This window comes from Cupressus sempervirens, chromosome 9, assembly GCF_028749045.1.
Source record: "Cupressus sempervirens isolate cs-2001-9-10 chromosome 9, ASM2874904v1, whole genome shotgun sequence".
In the NCBI taxonomy this organism is placed as follows: domain Eukaryota; kingdom Viridiplantae; phylum Streptophyta; class Pinopsida; order Cupressales; family Cupressaceae; genus Cupressus; species Cupressus sempervirens.
In genome coordinates this window covers 536,723,858-536,738,824 of record NC_143126.1, presented here as the reverse complement: position 1 = coordinate 536,738,824, position 14,967 = coordinate 536,723,858, and the positions used below count along the sequence as shown (strand labels likewise).

The 14,967-nt window shown below is 34.9% G+C and overlaps 1 protein-coding gene across 1 annotated transcript; it reads left to right on the top strand.

Annotated features, from left to right (window-relative positions):
• The first annotated feature begins 460 nt into the window (after positions 1 to 460).
• On the top strand, positions 461 to 10,237 carry CSD1 (copper/zinc superoxide dismutase 1). The gene is made up of 8 exons (XM_089800923.1): positions 461 to 566; positions 1,662 to 1,759; positions 8,395 to 8,496; positions 8,624 to 8,719; positions 8,905 to 8,936; positions 9,049 to 9,124; positions 9,826 to 9,879; positions 9,985 to 10,237. Exons 2-8 carry the CDS (start codon positions 1,678 to 1,680, stop codon positions 10,005 to 10,007), a joined length of 465 nt encoding a protein of 154 aa, XP_089657049.1. The 5' UTR covers positions 461 to 566; positions 1,662 to 1,677; the 3' UTR covers positions 10,008 to 10,237.
• Positions 10,238 to 14,967: the final 4,730 nt, after the last annotated feature.

The window sequence follows — 14,967 nt, the reverse complement described above, 5'->3', positions numbered from 1 at the left end:
TGACATTATAAGGAATGAAGTTGGATCGCACCTAACTAAATTTGGTAGAATAGATCCCTGTATATCCTTCTTTTTTTGCCCAAAAAAACAAAAACAAAAAACAAAGATACAACACAAGACTCATACTTCTATAATAGTTAAAATGACTTTGTAAACCATTAAAATAAATAAATTAACCAATAGATAGTCCACCCATGTGTGAGGACTTTTGACCAACAATCCCCTTCTCTTTTCTCACTCTAGGATTAGGTGAACCCTCGTCCACAATATTCCAAATGAAATATTATCACACTAAACGTTAAAAAGGGATATTTAGGTGTCCTCTCATTTTAATTGAAAATATAGTACAAAACATATGATTCAAAACACCGGTTTTTGTTAACCAGCCTGTTTTCAAAAAAGTGGTATTTTGGAGGTTAGGTGGGTCGTAAAGGTTTAGTCAGGGGTTGGCTCAGCATTTGTAGCACCAGATAATTCTAGATACTGATTACTCTTCAGTAGTCATCGGCTGTAGTGGGTTTGCTCTAATTTTGGTGAAGCAGAGAAGCGCAAAGGGGTTTCCTGGGGTAAGTTCAAAACTTATTATCGTAATGTTTTTGATCTACAGTCGGTTGCTTTGATTCAGTAGGGTAGTAACTTGAGGAATGGCCGTTGACCCATTTTTGGGCATCTGAAGTTTGATCAATCTCTGTATTGATTCTCAAGATCTAATTTTTTGGGATCATTTTGAGTGTTTGGATGAAGGCTCTGTCATGGAAGGGGATTTCAGATTTGGTTTGCCTTTGACTTATAAAATCCCAATTGGGATGCTGGGATTTAATCTGGGTTTACTTTTTTATTTGATAGTCTGATCAAAATATGCCAGTCCTATGAAGATTGACTGGTATATTTTTGTTTTTGTTTTTGTTTTTCATAAAATCGGGAATAACAATAATTTTAAGAATCGGGAAAGCATAATTATGTTTAGAGTGTACGTACCTTATACGGGACACTAAATAGAGATGATGCGCAGTAGCGAAGTGATGATGCTTTTGTAGCAAAGTAAGGAAAACCCTCAAATACATCTTTTGATCAATGAGTTTTGATTGGGAATATTTCTAATTTTGAGTGCATTTGGCAGTGTGTTTGTGGATGCGAATGCGATCTGATTTTTAATTGGGTGTTTTAGTTACTTAAGCTGGATTTTGTCTGGGTATATCAGGGGTTTCAGTTGGTTACAATGTCATTTACTATCTTACCAGCTGGCTATTAAACACGTAGTGATCCTCAAAGTCTTCGACAATTCTGGGTTTGCTCGCGCATTAAGCCTTGTATGGTTTTTGGCCTTTTTTATGGGGAGTAGCCTTGCGCATTTAGATAACTAACTTTAAATGCTTTAGCTTCTATTGAGAAAAATTAATATTCGATTTCGTGGCTCACAAATGATCTTTGTAAGCCCTGAAACATTCTATTGAAGTTTGATCCTTTTTCTTTTTGGGCTTATTTGTTTTCATATGTTGTTTTGGAAGAAAGACATGACATTCCTCAAATGTTTTTAGCAAATGGATAACAAAATATATAAAAACCTGAAGTATCGAGTTGATACTATGTTGCAATTAGATAGATTTTCGATTTCAAAATGCTTACAAATATTCTCTAAGTGATAAGGAATTGTTTTCCAGATCACATTTTTAAGCTATGGGCTCACTCAAGGCTGTTGCTGTTCTGACCGGCAAAGAGGGTGTTTCCGGGGTCGTGAATTTTACTCAGGAGGGTAATGGTGAGTTTCATCTGTTTTGCATTTCCAAATAAGTATCTTCTGGAAAGCCTGTAGTGTTTTCTAATGGAAGGCGAGGCAGAAAGATTTAGATAGGACAATATTTGTTTTGGATTCTGCTGACTGGAGTTTGTTCTGTATCAAAATGGAACTTACTAGCAATATGTGGTTTTTTTCTTTATAATATTATGAATCTCAAATAGATGGATTAGTTTTAGGCTTTGTATGGTGTACAGAAACACACCGAGCGCTTTGTCAAAAAGTGACAGTAACGGTGATTTTTGAATCTTGACGTATATGTCTGTGCCATTGATATTTTCTGCTAGACTGCTAGTAGGTCCTTTATTAAGACTGATATAGCTAGACAGAAGCATTGACGTTGCTAAGGTTTTATCTGTGTTGTGCCATACTGAACAAGCCCTGCGAAGACTGAAATATAATGAGATTAAGAATATGATCTTTGTTATGTTATTGCTACCATACCAGGTTCTAATTTATAAATGTTATAGGAATTGAATTTAAGAAACAGGTAGAAGACAAAAAAGATCTATGTTCCCACACTTGTAATAGTTAAATTTATCTAAGTAGTAAACAAAATATCTTTGGTAAATTAGTATTGGAAGTTCTAGACTGTAGATTTAAGATATCTAAGATGTAATAGTCTGACCCTTTAGTAGTGCAATGGATTCATGATTTATATTGTAGACAATTCTTTATTAATTGGAGTAATTTGTCGTGAGTAGGATTTTCATTTGCTGCAATATCTTTTTCTGAAGTATTGGATGAAAATGCAACACCATCTGTCCTTGAGTTGGTCATTAATGTATTGCTTCCAAATTTGTATTGTAGTTGTTGGATGTCTGTTGTCCATTGTAGTTTTTAATATTCTTTGTGGTTTGTACATTCTTCTAAAATATTGAGGCCTGGGAATTGCTCTGGCTGGCGTATTTGGGGATGGTAGCTAGAGATTTTTGTAATTCTTCAAGGTGGTTTTCCAGTCCATTATTCTATGCCTATTGATTTGTATTTGTAATTAGAATGATGTGCCTGTAAATAATTTCACAGGAAATAGGGTTAAGATAATTAGAAGGCATCACACTGTCTAGTAAATGACTGAGTTAATCATTAAATTAGTATCTTAGGTAAATTAGTATTGAGGAAACAAAAGTTCTTAGGTAAATTAGTATCGCAGGTAAATAAGTTAATGATCGAGGAAACAAAATATTTTAGGTAAATTAATATTGGAAATTCTAGATTGTAGATTTGGGAGATCTAAGATGTAATAATCTGACCCTTCAGTAGTGCAACGAATTCATGATTTATATTGAAGACAATTCTTTTAATCAGAGTAATTTGTTGTGAGTAGGATTTTCATTTGCTGCAATATCTTTTGCTGAAGTATTGGACGAAAATGCAACACCATCTGTCCTTGAGTTGGTCATTAATGTATTGCTTCCAAATTTGTAGTTGTTGGATGTCCGTTGTCAATTGTAGTTTTTAATATTCTTTGTGGTTTGTACATTCTTCTACAATATTGAGGCCTGGGAATTGCTCTGGCTGGGGTATTCGGGGATGGTAGCTAGAGATTTTTGTCCTTCTTCAAGGTGGTTTTCCAGTCCATTATTCTATGCCTATTGGTTTGTAATTAGAATGATGTGCCTGTAAATAATTTTAGAGGAAATGGGGTTAAGATAATTAGAAGGTATGGCACTGTCTAGTAAATGATTGAGTTAATACAGTAAATGAGTGTCATGTTTTCTGGGTTTCATCCTGAAGGAGTTTCCAATATATATTTGGTGTTTCTTGTAGGAATACTTTTCTCTATTCTATCATAATTTGGATTCAAATCTATTTAATAGAACTCCTGTATAGGTTATCAACTTATCAGTTATACGTTCTATTAGCAGATGCTCAATAATTGTCAATTGCAAATAACTCTCTTTCAGTGTAACGCTAGTGCTGGGGAACGTCAGGACTAAGTTTCCAGGGTGGGGTGATGATGGGTCTCGATTTCGGGACAGCAGGGGGACAGCCAGGGGACGGAAGCAAGGGGGCAGTGGGGCAGATAGGGGTGCTGTATACTATAGATATAGGACTTGAAATGCTAGTTATTAAATGATATTTCAGTATAACATACCAAATTAAAAAACATAAACATAGCAAAACTCCAACATAAACTATAACCATTGAACATTCAACATAGTAACATAGGACACACCTAATAGTAACATTCAAAAATCAACATTCAAGTACCCATACCAGTGGCAGCATGGTTGCGGAATGGCAGACGTGGGGGTACTCAGGTACTCCAAGTACCCAGTGCGAGGAAGTGTCAGGAATGGGTACTTCGAGGTTTAGAGAGGGTGCGAGTCCCTGGGTTACACTGAATTATACTTCTTCGTAACCTTGTTTAGGAACGACTAACTCAAGATCTAGGTGCTAGGTTTACGACACATCTCTTTTTAGTAGGTTTAGTGATTTGTTACCAGGCCTGATATTGACTTGCAAGTAGATGTGGTTAATGGCATAGAGTTAAAATGAATTTGAGTATTAAGTAGGTATGCTGAAGAATGTGTCGTAAAGTTAACACCTAGATCTTGAGTTAGTTGTTCCTAAACAAGGTTACTCAGAAGTATAATTTGTCAAATAATATAGTGTTGTTCACTCCTGTTGGAAAAAATAGCTTGGTAAAAAGTATAATTTTAAAATGACTTTTGACAAGCAGTTGTTATGGCTGAATGGGTTATTTATGTTGGAACGTTTGTAGCTGGATTTCGTTGGTATATATTAATCTTTTTTAACACCAGACACTATATCAATGACAATATGAATCCTATATTAATGACAATATGAATCTTTATTGGGTGAAGAAATCAATATGGTGCTAAGTTATGTCTACTGCTTTGCTCAAAACACACTATGTAGCCTTTTTCCCCCTAGTTTAACAATATTGGAGTGGATTGCATTTGATGGATGTGTAGGTCTTTTCTTCACTTTGGTGGGAAGGTTTGAGTTATCAATTTATTTTTTCAGAGTTTTATGTTTCTTTAGCTCATAGTCACAACCACGAGCCATGACTCAATCCAAATTGAGGTGAGGTGACAACATTAATAACCTGAGTTACTAGGCAACAAAGGCTTAGTATCTATCAGTCAATAAAGTTATGGGCCACTTATGGCCAAATGCCATTACACTCTGGACAAAGAACTTTTATTAAAGCACGTTGTCAAAATTGACGTGAAATTTTTATTTATTCATACTTGTTGTCAAATCTTGATTGGTGAAATCTAACATAAGTCATGTGGCATAGTGTTTTAGATTACTACAGGGTTTATGCTATATGTCCATGTACTCAGTACCTTAGAGCATTTCTGCATATAATTTTAACTGGAAAGAGTGTACCATTAACATGTAAGCTACAGAGTTCTATTTTCCATTAGTTCTTCATGTAAGAACTTTCTGGGACTGGGGAGGTGTTACAAAGGAGAGTAAAATTATTCCAGTTCTTAAAAATTGACTGTGGATAACTAACTTATATGTAAGAAATATTCGGGAATTGCCAAAAAATAAGCTAAAGAAGAACCTATAATAAGATTTAAGGAACTTTGAAGAGACTAAAATAAAGTAGCACACACTGCTTAAAATATATGCAAATGATATTATGAAATTGTCAAAAACAAAACAAAACAAAAAGCACTTGATAAACTTTAAGGAAACTTTAAAGAGACTGATATTAAACTGCCAGCACAATTAAACATTTTACAAATATTTTATATGGTTGAAAGCACATTCATGCTACATTCTTACCCTGATGAACCACCTCTAGCACGCTTAACATCATGTGATGCTGCTGTGTGTTCTTTTTTCATTTTTCTTGCTGTCAGTAGGGTAGAAATCACTGTTCTTTAGTTCTCTAGAGGTTAGCTTGTTTCTTTTGATAGAGTGCCATTTAATGCTATTTCTAGAATGGTAGATCAATTCCTTTTAGCAGCAGATGTACTAGAAACCCATGGAAGGGTTTTAATGATAGTGTTTTATGGCAATAACAAAGTTCTAATGAAGTTGCCAGTGGGTTGTTGGTTTATTTATTTATTTAGCTTTTGCTGCCATATTGAGTCTCTTCTTGAGGCCTCAGAGAGAAGCAAATTTGGCTCAACATATACTGAAGTACTGCAACATCCTTCACATTGGACATTTTCTTGGTGACCTTAATGAGGCTCTTTTAGTTTTTCATCAATAGGAATAGCTCTCATTAGTCTTCACACAAACCAATTAGGAGTAACCATATATATGCCCATCTGTTAAGGCATAATCAGCTTTTCCCTTGTTTGGTCAGCAATGGACCAAATAAGCTGACAATAGCTTGCTCAGGTGATGTGTCTATTATGACTTGGCCTTTAGTGGAACAAGCAAACTATCAATACACTTATATATATTTCTAGAAGGTTGAGACTATTGGAGTCTTGCTATTTGATGACCATATTAATGGGTGATACAGAGCATATGATCTATTTTACATTTAAATTGGAACATGATATGGGATATGTGACAAAATAATGTTATGATTGTTATAATGGACATCTATAGTTACAGTATGTTTGCATGAAAAAGCTTCTAGATGTGCAGATTTCCAATTGTACTGCATGTGGGCTAGGAGTCGTAGCAATTACCACAGATACAGGGATTGTGACAATCATGGCTAGAAAACTTGTATGTTTGTTATCGGGGGAGGATATAGTGTTGATGGGTAGGCTGTAGAGTAAGATGGTCAATATTGAGTTTTAAATCCTAAAACATTTCCCCCCAATATTTTTTTGGAGATATCGAAGGAGTAAAAGCTGTTTCCAATTATATATTACAACATCAAGAAATGATCCTGACATTTTAGTAGCTATATATTATGCTGTTTTTGCATTCAGTAGCATAGGGAAGATGTTTCCTGCACCATAGGATAATAATGGGCTCAATTGATGCATATAAGGTATTGGCATGCAATTTAATCCTTCTTGAGATTGGACTGTATTCAAATTACATCTATTGAAGAGGAGCTTAGCAGACCAACTGCTTATTTATTGTAATAAAAAACATTGGCAGAAACAAATGGATGATATAGGAGGTTGCCTGGAGTATTGGTGTTAATAATGGGGATGAATATGCCATTTTCATAATTGCCATTTCTAAAAGAGATGCCGTAATGTTTTGAAAATCTATATAAACAACTAGATTTGGTAAAATATGAATCTTGGAAAGGAAACGAAATGCTTTTGCATAAGGGAAAGATTCTCTCTCATAAGGTTCATCTATAATATGATTCAAATATTACTCTTGAAGAACTCGGCTCTGCAGATATGTTAGTTGAGTTGCTTAAGGAGTGAAACATTGTGCTGCGCTCCTTAAACTTGATGATTTTATTTTTTAATTCCTTATTTGTATCTATGTTTTGTAAAAACTGAATTTTGGAAAGGGTATAACATGTTTTCACATAAAAAGAAGATTAAAAAACTGAAACTCTTTAAAAACTCTTGCTGAAAGCTTTCACAGCTATTTGACAATTTAAATATTACTCTTAAAATTTCTCATTGGAAGTTTTCAGCTATTTCACATTTCAAACATCTCCTCCAAGTAACTCTACTTTGCAGATGTGTTACTAAAGGTGCTTTAAAAGTGAGTTACATATTTAACATCGGCAATATCCATTTTTCAATTCTTCAGTTTTCGAGCTATAGTTTGAATGCAGTATATTTAGCGTTTTCTAAATTAAAATTAGTTTTATTCAAGAGATTAAAGTTAAAGCATGACCTATCTTTCACAAGAGGATATAAAAGGGTTTGTTTAAACTGCGTATGGTGAGGAATTGAGAAGACTGGGTTTGCCCAGTGTCGGTTTAATATTTACTGTTACCAAGTATTTAATGTAAGAAAACATTTTTCTGTCCCTTTGGCACAGGCAGAATCTAGCTTTTTACAATTTTGACGATGAAATGTGACTGCAGTAAAAATGAGCCTCGTTTTCTTAATTTTCATTCCACCTTCTGTGTTTGTAAGGCAGGGGGTTTGTTGTATTGTAAATGTTAGCATACAATAACAGTGAAAGGTGTATTGTAAATGTTACTGTGGGATTTCCATGAAGAAAAACAACTGTAATTTATTGTAAGGTACTCATAGTTTCCAATGAATTGGAGATCAAAGGCAACATCAGACTGTTTACAAGAAATATCACTGAATATTTTGAACTTTTTGGTAATGTGAAGTATATTGAGTTTTGTGTGACCGATAGTGATTGTATTGACCTAGCAGATTTACAGAGGTATTCCAATGGGAAATTCAATTTTTTTAGATTTGATGAAATCTGATAAAGGAGAAAATATGAGTCATCCAGAGGATTTCTCCTTTTACATCTTGAATCTGGGAAGTTGTGGCAATCCATTCACAATATTTTTGCAACAACTTGGAATTTCTTAAAATTGACATTTGTTTTATGAATAATCATCTATAGGGAAATATCTAATTCAAATAAATCAAGCTGCCGTACTGACGTGATCCATAAAATAATATCCAAATTCTATGTGTTTTCTGCTTCAATTCTTGAGTATCATCATGCAGAATTGTTTCTGAAGTTTGCTTAATAATTTTATATAGGGCCAACAACTGTAAATGCTAAGATCAGTGGTCTGCAACCTGGTCTTCATGGTTTCCATGTTCATGCATTGGGTGATACAACAAATGGTTGTCTGTCAACTGGTATGGTACATATCCCGTCATATCCCGTCTTTTCAGGTCATCTCTAGCAAAGTCTTTGTTGTATCAATGTGTGGCACATAGTAGTTGAATTGTACATCATTTTCATTAATTGACTTTTGAGTGACAGGAGCACATTTCAACCCTCATGGCAAAGAGCATGGTGCACCAGAAGATGAGAACAGGCACGCTGGAGATCTAGGCAATGTAATTGCTCGGGATGATGGTATGTTTACTCTTGGTTGATTATTGTAACAAGTGAAAGTTTTTGAATTCTTTGGATTAGTTATAATATCTATGCAAGGACAAACGTTATGCAGAAAGTTCTATTCATTAGATTTTCAAGACCAAGGCCAATGATTATTTAAAACATGATATGACGATCACATGCTCATTTTTCTTTTTATCCAGGAACTGCTGAACTTTCAATCTCTGACAGCAATGTAAGATGATCCTCTTGCATGTATTTTTGCATATGTTTTATATACTCCACCTGACTGTATCTCGCTGTCTTGGAATCTTTGAATGTAGTTAACATTGGTGATATGTTTGCAGATTCCTCTTTCTGGACCACATTCAGTTATAGGACGAGCTGTGGTTGTCCATGCAGATCCTGATGATCTTGGCAAAGGTTAGGTTCATCTAATGCAGGGTCAATTGCAAGCAAACATTTATGCTTAGGCCCCGTTTGGTCGTGGGCATAGGAATGGAGAATAGGCATGTAAAATTGGGAATAGGAATGGCTATTGCAATAACAGGTATTTTTTGGAATGGGTATAAGCTCATTTTAGAAGCAAAATGGGAATACGTATTCCTATTCCCTATTCCAAATGACGAACCAAACAAAAAATGGAAAACGTATTCCAACTTTTCTTTTCCTATTCCAGCAACCAAACGGGCCCTTATAGTTCTAGTCTTCTAAAGAATTAGTCTTTAAAAATCAATATCTTAGCACCTGTTCTTTGTGAAATTGGGAATTCAATGCAATAACTTCTGTTGATGACTCGAGTCTCTATCTTCATCAATAAAAATGGCACTCATCCCTAGGCTTTTGATCTTAAGTTAAAAATAAATATCTCAATAATTTAGAACACAAAATTTTTCTGGGATTAGTCATGGGCATTTTTCTTTCAGTTTGGATGCATTGAGTTGCCTTAGGTTGTTATTGACTCTTCCGTGTGGAGATGTCAACTATACTTAAATGTTGGAACCTCAGGTACAGGGATGGGAACCACCCCTGTACGCATACTCCATTTTTACTGGTGACCATTTTTGATCTAATATAGAATATTTGACAACGTCTAGTGATCTATTTATGTTAATTTTCTTCAGGTGGCCATGAACTCAGTAAAACAACAGGAAATGCTGGTGGAAGACTTGTTTGTGGTTAGTAGTTTGTTCTAAGATTCTAAGAATATTTTCAATTGATTAATTGTTTTTGTTCTACTTATGAACATGGACAACACTTGGATCGTTTTCTGTCTTTGGCAGGAGTAGTAGGTCTTCAAGGTTGATTACCAGGAGCTGACTGCATGATTGACACCTTGGCAGTAGTTTGGTTGAGAGGAAAACATTGAATGTACCGAGTATAAGAGTGTTCAGGATGATAGCGTAATAATAAATGAGTACATGTTAGATACTTAAGATTTTGCTTTGGGGCAGTTTGTTGCTTGCAATACAAAGTTATGTGCACGACATCTTAACAACCTTTATAAATAAATTATTACTAGTTGATCTTTTGTAATTTGTTTGGATTGTTTAATTTTGGAGTGAATGGTATTGATGGGAAATGATGTGTGATTTAGTAGATTCCATATCCTGGAACCTCTTTACAATCTTTAAACACACTTGTCTTTGGGAACAGAAGTCATTTCTAATGCACACATTTTTATTCATGATTAGCTCCACCAATGGCATGGATGTTTTAATACGGCAATAAAACCTGTATTGTATCAGTTTGAAGAATTGCTATAGGATTTTGCTACGGTTACTTGGGAGGGGATGGCAGTTCTCTGGGAAAACTAGAACCTTTGTCAGTGGCAGTAAGCTTCCTAGATATGTTGTCAAACCACAGCTGTCAGGCAAACCATTTTAGGAGTTTTAACATTGTAGATTTAAAGAATGACAAAGTTCAATTAAATCTGATGCAGGCAGGCAATAGTGAAGAGACATATATTAACATTCTCGATATAAAACTGACAAGAAAATGCAGGCAAAAGTGAGTATGAGATATAATGAAAATTAACCAGATTTCTATATTCATTTACATTTATTTGAATGGTTTGTTTCACTGTTTGACGTTTGACTGTCTTCTTTATTTCGAGTCTGTAGTGATGAACATAGAGCAGTAGACTCCTATAATTTCGTCCTTAGTAATTGAGAGATAGGCTCAGTATTGGTGTTTTATAGCAGTACTTGCCTTTTTTGCATTTTGTGAAGCTACAAATGGGACTTCCTGTTTTAGAGAAACTTGATTTTTAAAAATGGTATTTTGACTGTATCTCATGAAGAGTTTGAACGTTATGACTTGCGAGAAGAACTGTAAGATGCATTTTGGTTCAAGTATAGTGTTTTATTAATGATTAAGCATCTCAAATTGTTGACATTGGAACTGGCATAAAATGTTTTGTAGTAGTAGGCCGCACCATGCTGTCAAATGGGAGTATATGCATTTCTCTTGCACTATTTAACTCACTCTTAAAACTGTCAAAATTGCCATTCAATTTTTGTGTTGCATGACATTCATGGCAAGAAAGTGCAAGAAACAAGTTGATTCAGAGCGCAAATGATATTGATGCACCAAGGGTTGAAGATCAATTTATATGCAATGATAATGTAGAGGGATATAGTAATTTGTGACAATGTACTCTTTCTAGCATTGCCGTAAATATGTTCATATTAGATTTCAGAGGTTATGCTTTTTACAATGTCAATAATCTAGCTGATGTATGGGTGAGGAATGTGGTTCAAGAATCTCACAATGTCATTAAGAGAAATTAAGTTTGTAAATTTTATTATTATTTATTATTATTTAACATTTGTAGTCTAGAAATAGAATCTTATGATGTTAAATGCCATCTAATTTGGAGTTCTTTTAATATTTTGATTATTTAACATTTGTATTCTAGAAATCAAATCTTGTGATGTTGAAAGCAATCTAGTTTGTAAAAATAATTTATTTTGATTATTTAACATTTGTGGTCTATAAATCAAATCCTGTGATGTTAAAAGCCATCTAATTTGTGTTGGCAAATGTGAAACAACTAAGTAAAATTAATTGGTTCAAAACAACAAAACTAATTTGCACTTACTGGCAAAATGTCCACTACCCAGACTTGACAATACATACATATGAATAAACGAAAGAAAGAGTAAAGAACAAAGCTTATTATGAAGGAAGAGGTGCGAGTGTTTCGGGGCATTTGAGCAGAATATATTGTTAAGATTTCCTCTCTTGTTTTTCATCCAAACTTGGCTTTGTGAATGATTATTATAAACGAGATTGAAAACCATCCCCTGCACGCAACCAAAAATGAAATGCTATAATAATAATCTTTTGTAGTTCGTCTTATTTTCGTTTAGACAATTGCTGAATTTTAGAAATCAATAGGCGACCTATCATGGACTTTGGGAGATGCCTGTGTGGTACTGACCATCCTGTGTGGAATAAGTATGCAAGCTTAGCTCACATGTGGGATACCAGACTATGCCTTCACCTTTACACCAATGCGGAATGCCTATCTATCAGATCTGATCACTCCCAATTGTATGCAAACAGATTAACCAAGCAAGGCATGCAAAATGTACCAAAAACAATAACACGGACCAAGATTTATGGTGGGGCGATTTCCTTGGTATACAATATATTAAGTGCAAACCAGATTACAAATAATAATGGATAGGATGCTGCATTCACAAACACAGATTGCCCCCAGGATGAGATTGTGCCAAACAGACTTGGGAATCCCTTATTACAATACGAGCACTCAGCTCGAAATCTAAATGTCTCCAAAAGCAAGCCAGCTGAATGCGGCCAAGTGCCAAGGTAATTCTCCCAACAGTGGTTGCTAACTCCTCGTACTCCGTTGCTCCTTAGTTGCTCGTTGCTCGTTGCTCCAAAGACTCCAATTTCTCTGTTCTGTTTGACTTGAAACAAATGCGCAATGCTTCTTATACAAGAAGGCTGCCTCAGGTAAATCTCCAACTAGCTGTTGCCCAGTTGGCTAGGATCAAGCTCCACAATTAATGCAAGTGACCGTTTAAGCCGTAACGGCTAGCTTGGGTGTGCCCTGATGAAATCTCCAAGGTAACTGCGTAGGGTCGGCCTCGTTGAAATCTCCAAGGTGATTGCTCGTTAAGTGCAATGATCTGATGTTAGAGAAACACCACCATGAGACCTATCGTACCTGAGCGCAAGTGTCAAGTAGGTCGGCTTCATACTCGGTGCCTGGCCAAGTGTGAAGACCCAAGTTGGTTTGCTTGAACCATTTGAACAAAAAAATTACTAGGTCGGCCAGCTCCAACAAGGTAACTTGTGCAGGCAAGTTGGCTTGAAGTGTAGACCCTTACTCTCCTCTCGTTTTTCTTCCAAATTTTCAGATTTGGTTTTCTTTATTGAGCAATTGCTCGACTTTGTGAATGATTACTATAAACGATATTGAAAACTACCCCCTGTTAAGGCAGCCAAAAATGAAATGCTATAATCTTTTGCTGCTCGTCTTATTTTCGTTCAGGCATTTGTTGAATTTTTAAAATCAATATGCAACCCTCATGTAACGCCTCGTCAAGGGTTTCAAAAGTACTAACTTATAATTTTACTATGTTTGCCAAACTTTTTTTTAAAAAGAATGACATATACAACAATTATAAAACAGTGGAAGCAATAACATAAAATCATACATAAACAATCATAACAGATTACATTCCTTAAGGACCCCAAAACGTTGAATCACATTTAAAATTTAAATAATATTAAGTCTAATAAATAACACATCCATATGAAAGAATAACTACAAGTTCAATTTATTTAAATAATATACATTTGTTCTGAATGCCACTTGGCATAAATTTAGAATGTGCAATCATCCACTGTACATTTCACAAGGTATGAAATGCTAAAGGAATATACATTTATAAAATAGATTACATATCTCTTTAGGATCTATAAAACAAAATATAATACAATCAATAAAATCATCCATCATATAGACATAACCATCCATCATAATACACAAAGAATGAAAGGAAATGTAGTAGAAGGAACTCCAGCCACAACATCAACATACAGATCTCAATGGTAAAAGTAAAAAGCATTACCACCCAACCTCGTGGTAACTCAAAAAGGTCCACTCCCACCGTGCTAAAGAGATAGTCTCAAGTCTCAAGTGCCTAACAGGATATCAATCCTAAAAATCAAAAGTAATATCAAGGTCAAGGAAAACCCTAAAAGTAATCTAACTCAAAGGTTCTAAGATAAATCAACATCTAAACCCAGAGGCAAACAAAGACACGTAGGAAATCTATACTGCTAGTGGGCAAGTGTCATTGCACGAACCAACTCTAGGGTTATCCGGCTAGTCTTTTAATCTTCTGACCCCCTAGTGACTTTATGCGGCATTAGTATCTTTTTGTACTGACAAGACATACTAACGACGCACGGTCGAAACCAAGCGTCCTCTTTACTCCCATCCTAGTGTGTACTAGCACTTGAGACATAGGCGAGGAAAGACAAGACTTTTATTATGTTCATTTTGCTCTCATTTAGTGTAGTGTTTTCACTTATCAACTACTAACAATGAGCTACTTGTCAACCTCTTTAAGGCCTCAACCTCCATTGCAGGCCACTTCTTAACTTAACATACATATTACCTACCCTAGGCTCATAAAAGTACAAATCAAAGAATCATAGTTTTCACCTCAGCCCTATACAAGTGATTGGAAAGAATTAAAAGACAATTCACAATAACACCTTAGTCCTTTATAAGCAATTGGAAAGCATCCAAAAATAACTGATCGAAGACTCAAAGGTTAAATTAGATAGGTCATTCACTTCAGTTTTCACACAAGAACACTGGAAAACAATAACAATCAGTAGATCAAAACTCCTCATAGAGCATACAAGACACATTACCATGGTCGAGCATAAAAGATTGAGAATCAAATCATCATCATGACATTAGAAAAATAAAACTCTCAAGCTTTTGGTAAACATCCTCATTTGGTCAAAGTACCAAGTCACCTCGAAACCCAACATAGAAGTACATACAACAAACAATGTAGTTTCATAATTCCATTTGATTTTGAAAATACATAGTTTGATTTAATAGTAAGGTTTAAGTTTCCATTTTGTGGTATGTTTTTGGTTTGAAAAAGCTTACTATATTCCTCGTAAAACTCAACCCATTTTCACATTTAGATATGAACGTATAATCATGCATACATGAAATAACGAATACCAAAGTAGTCTCATCATAG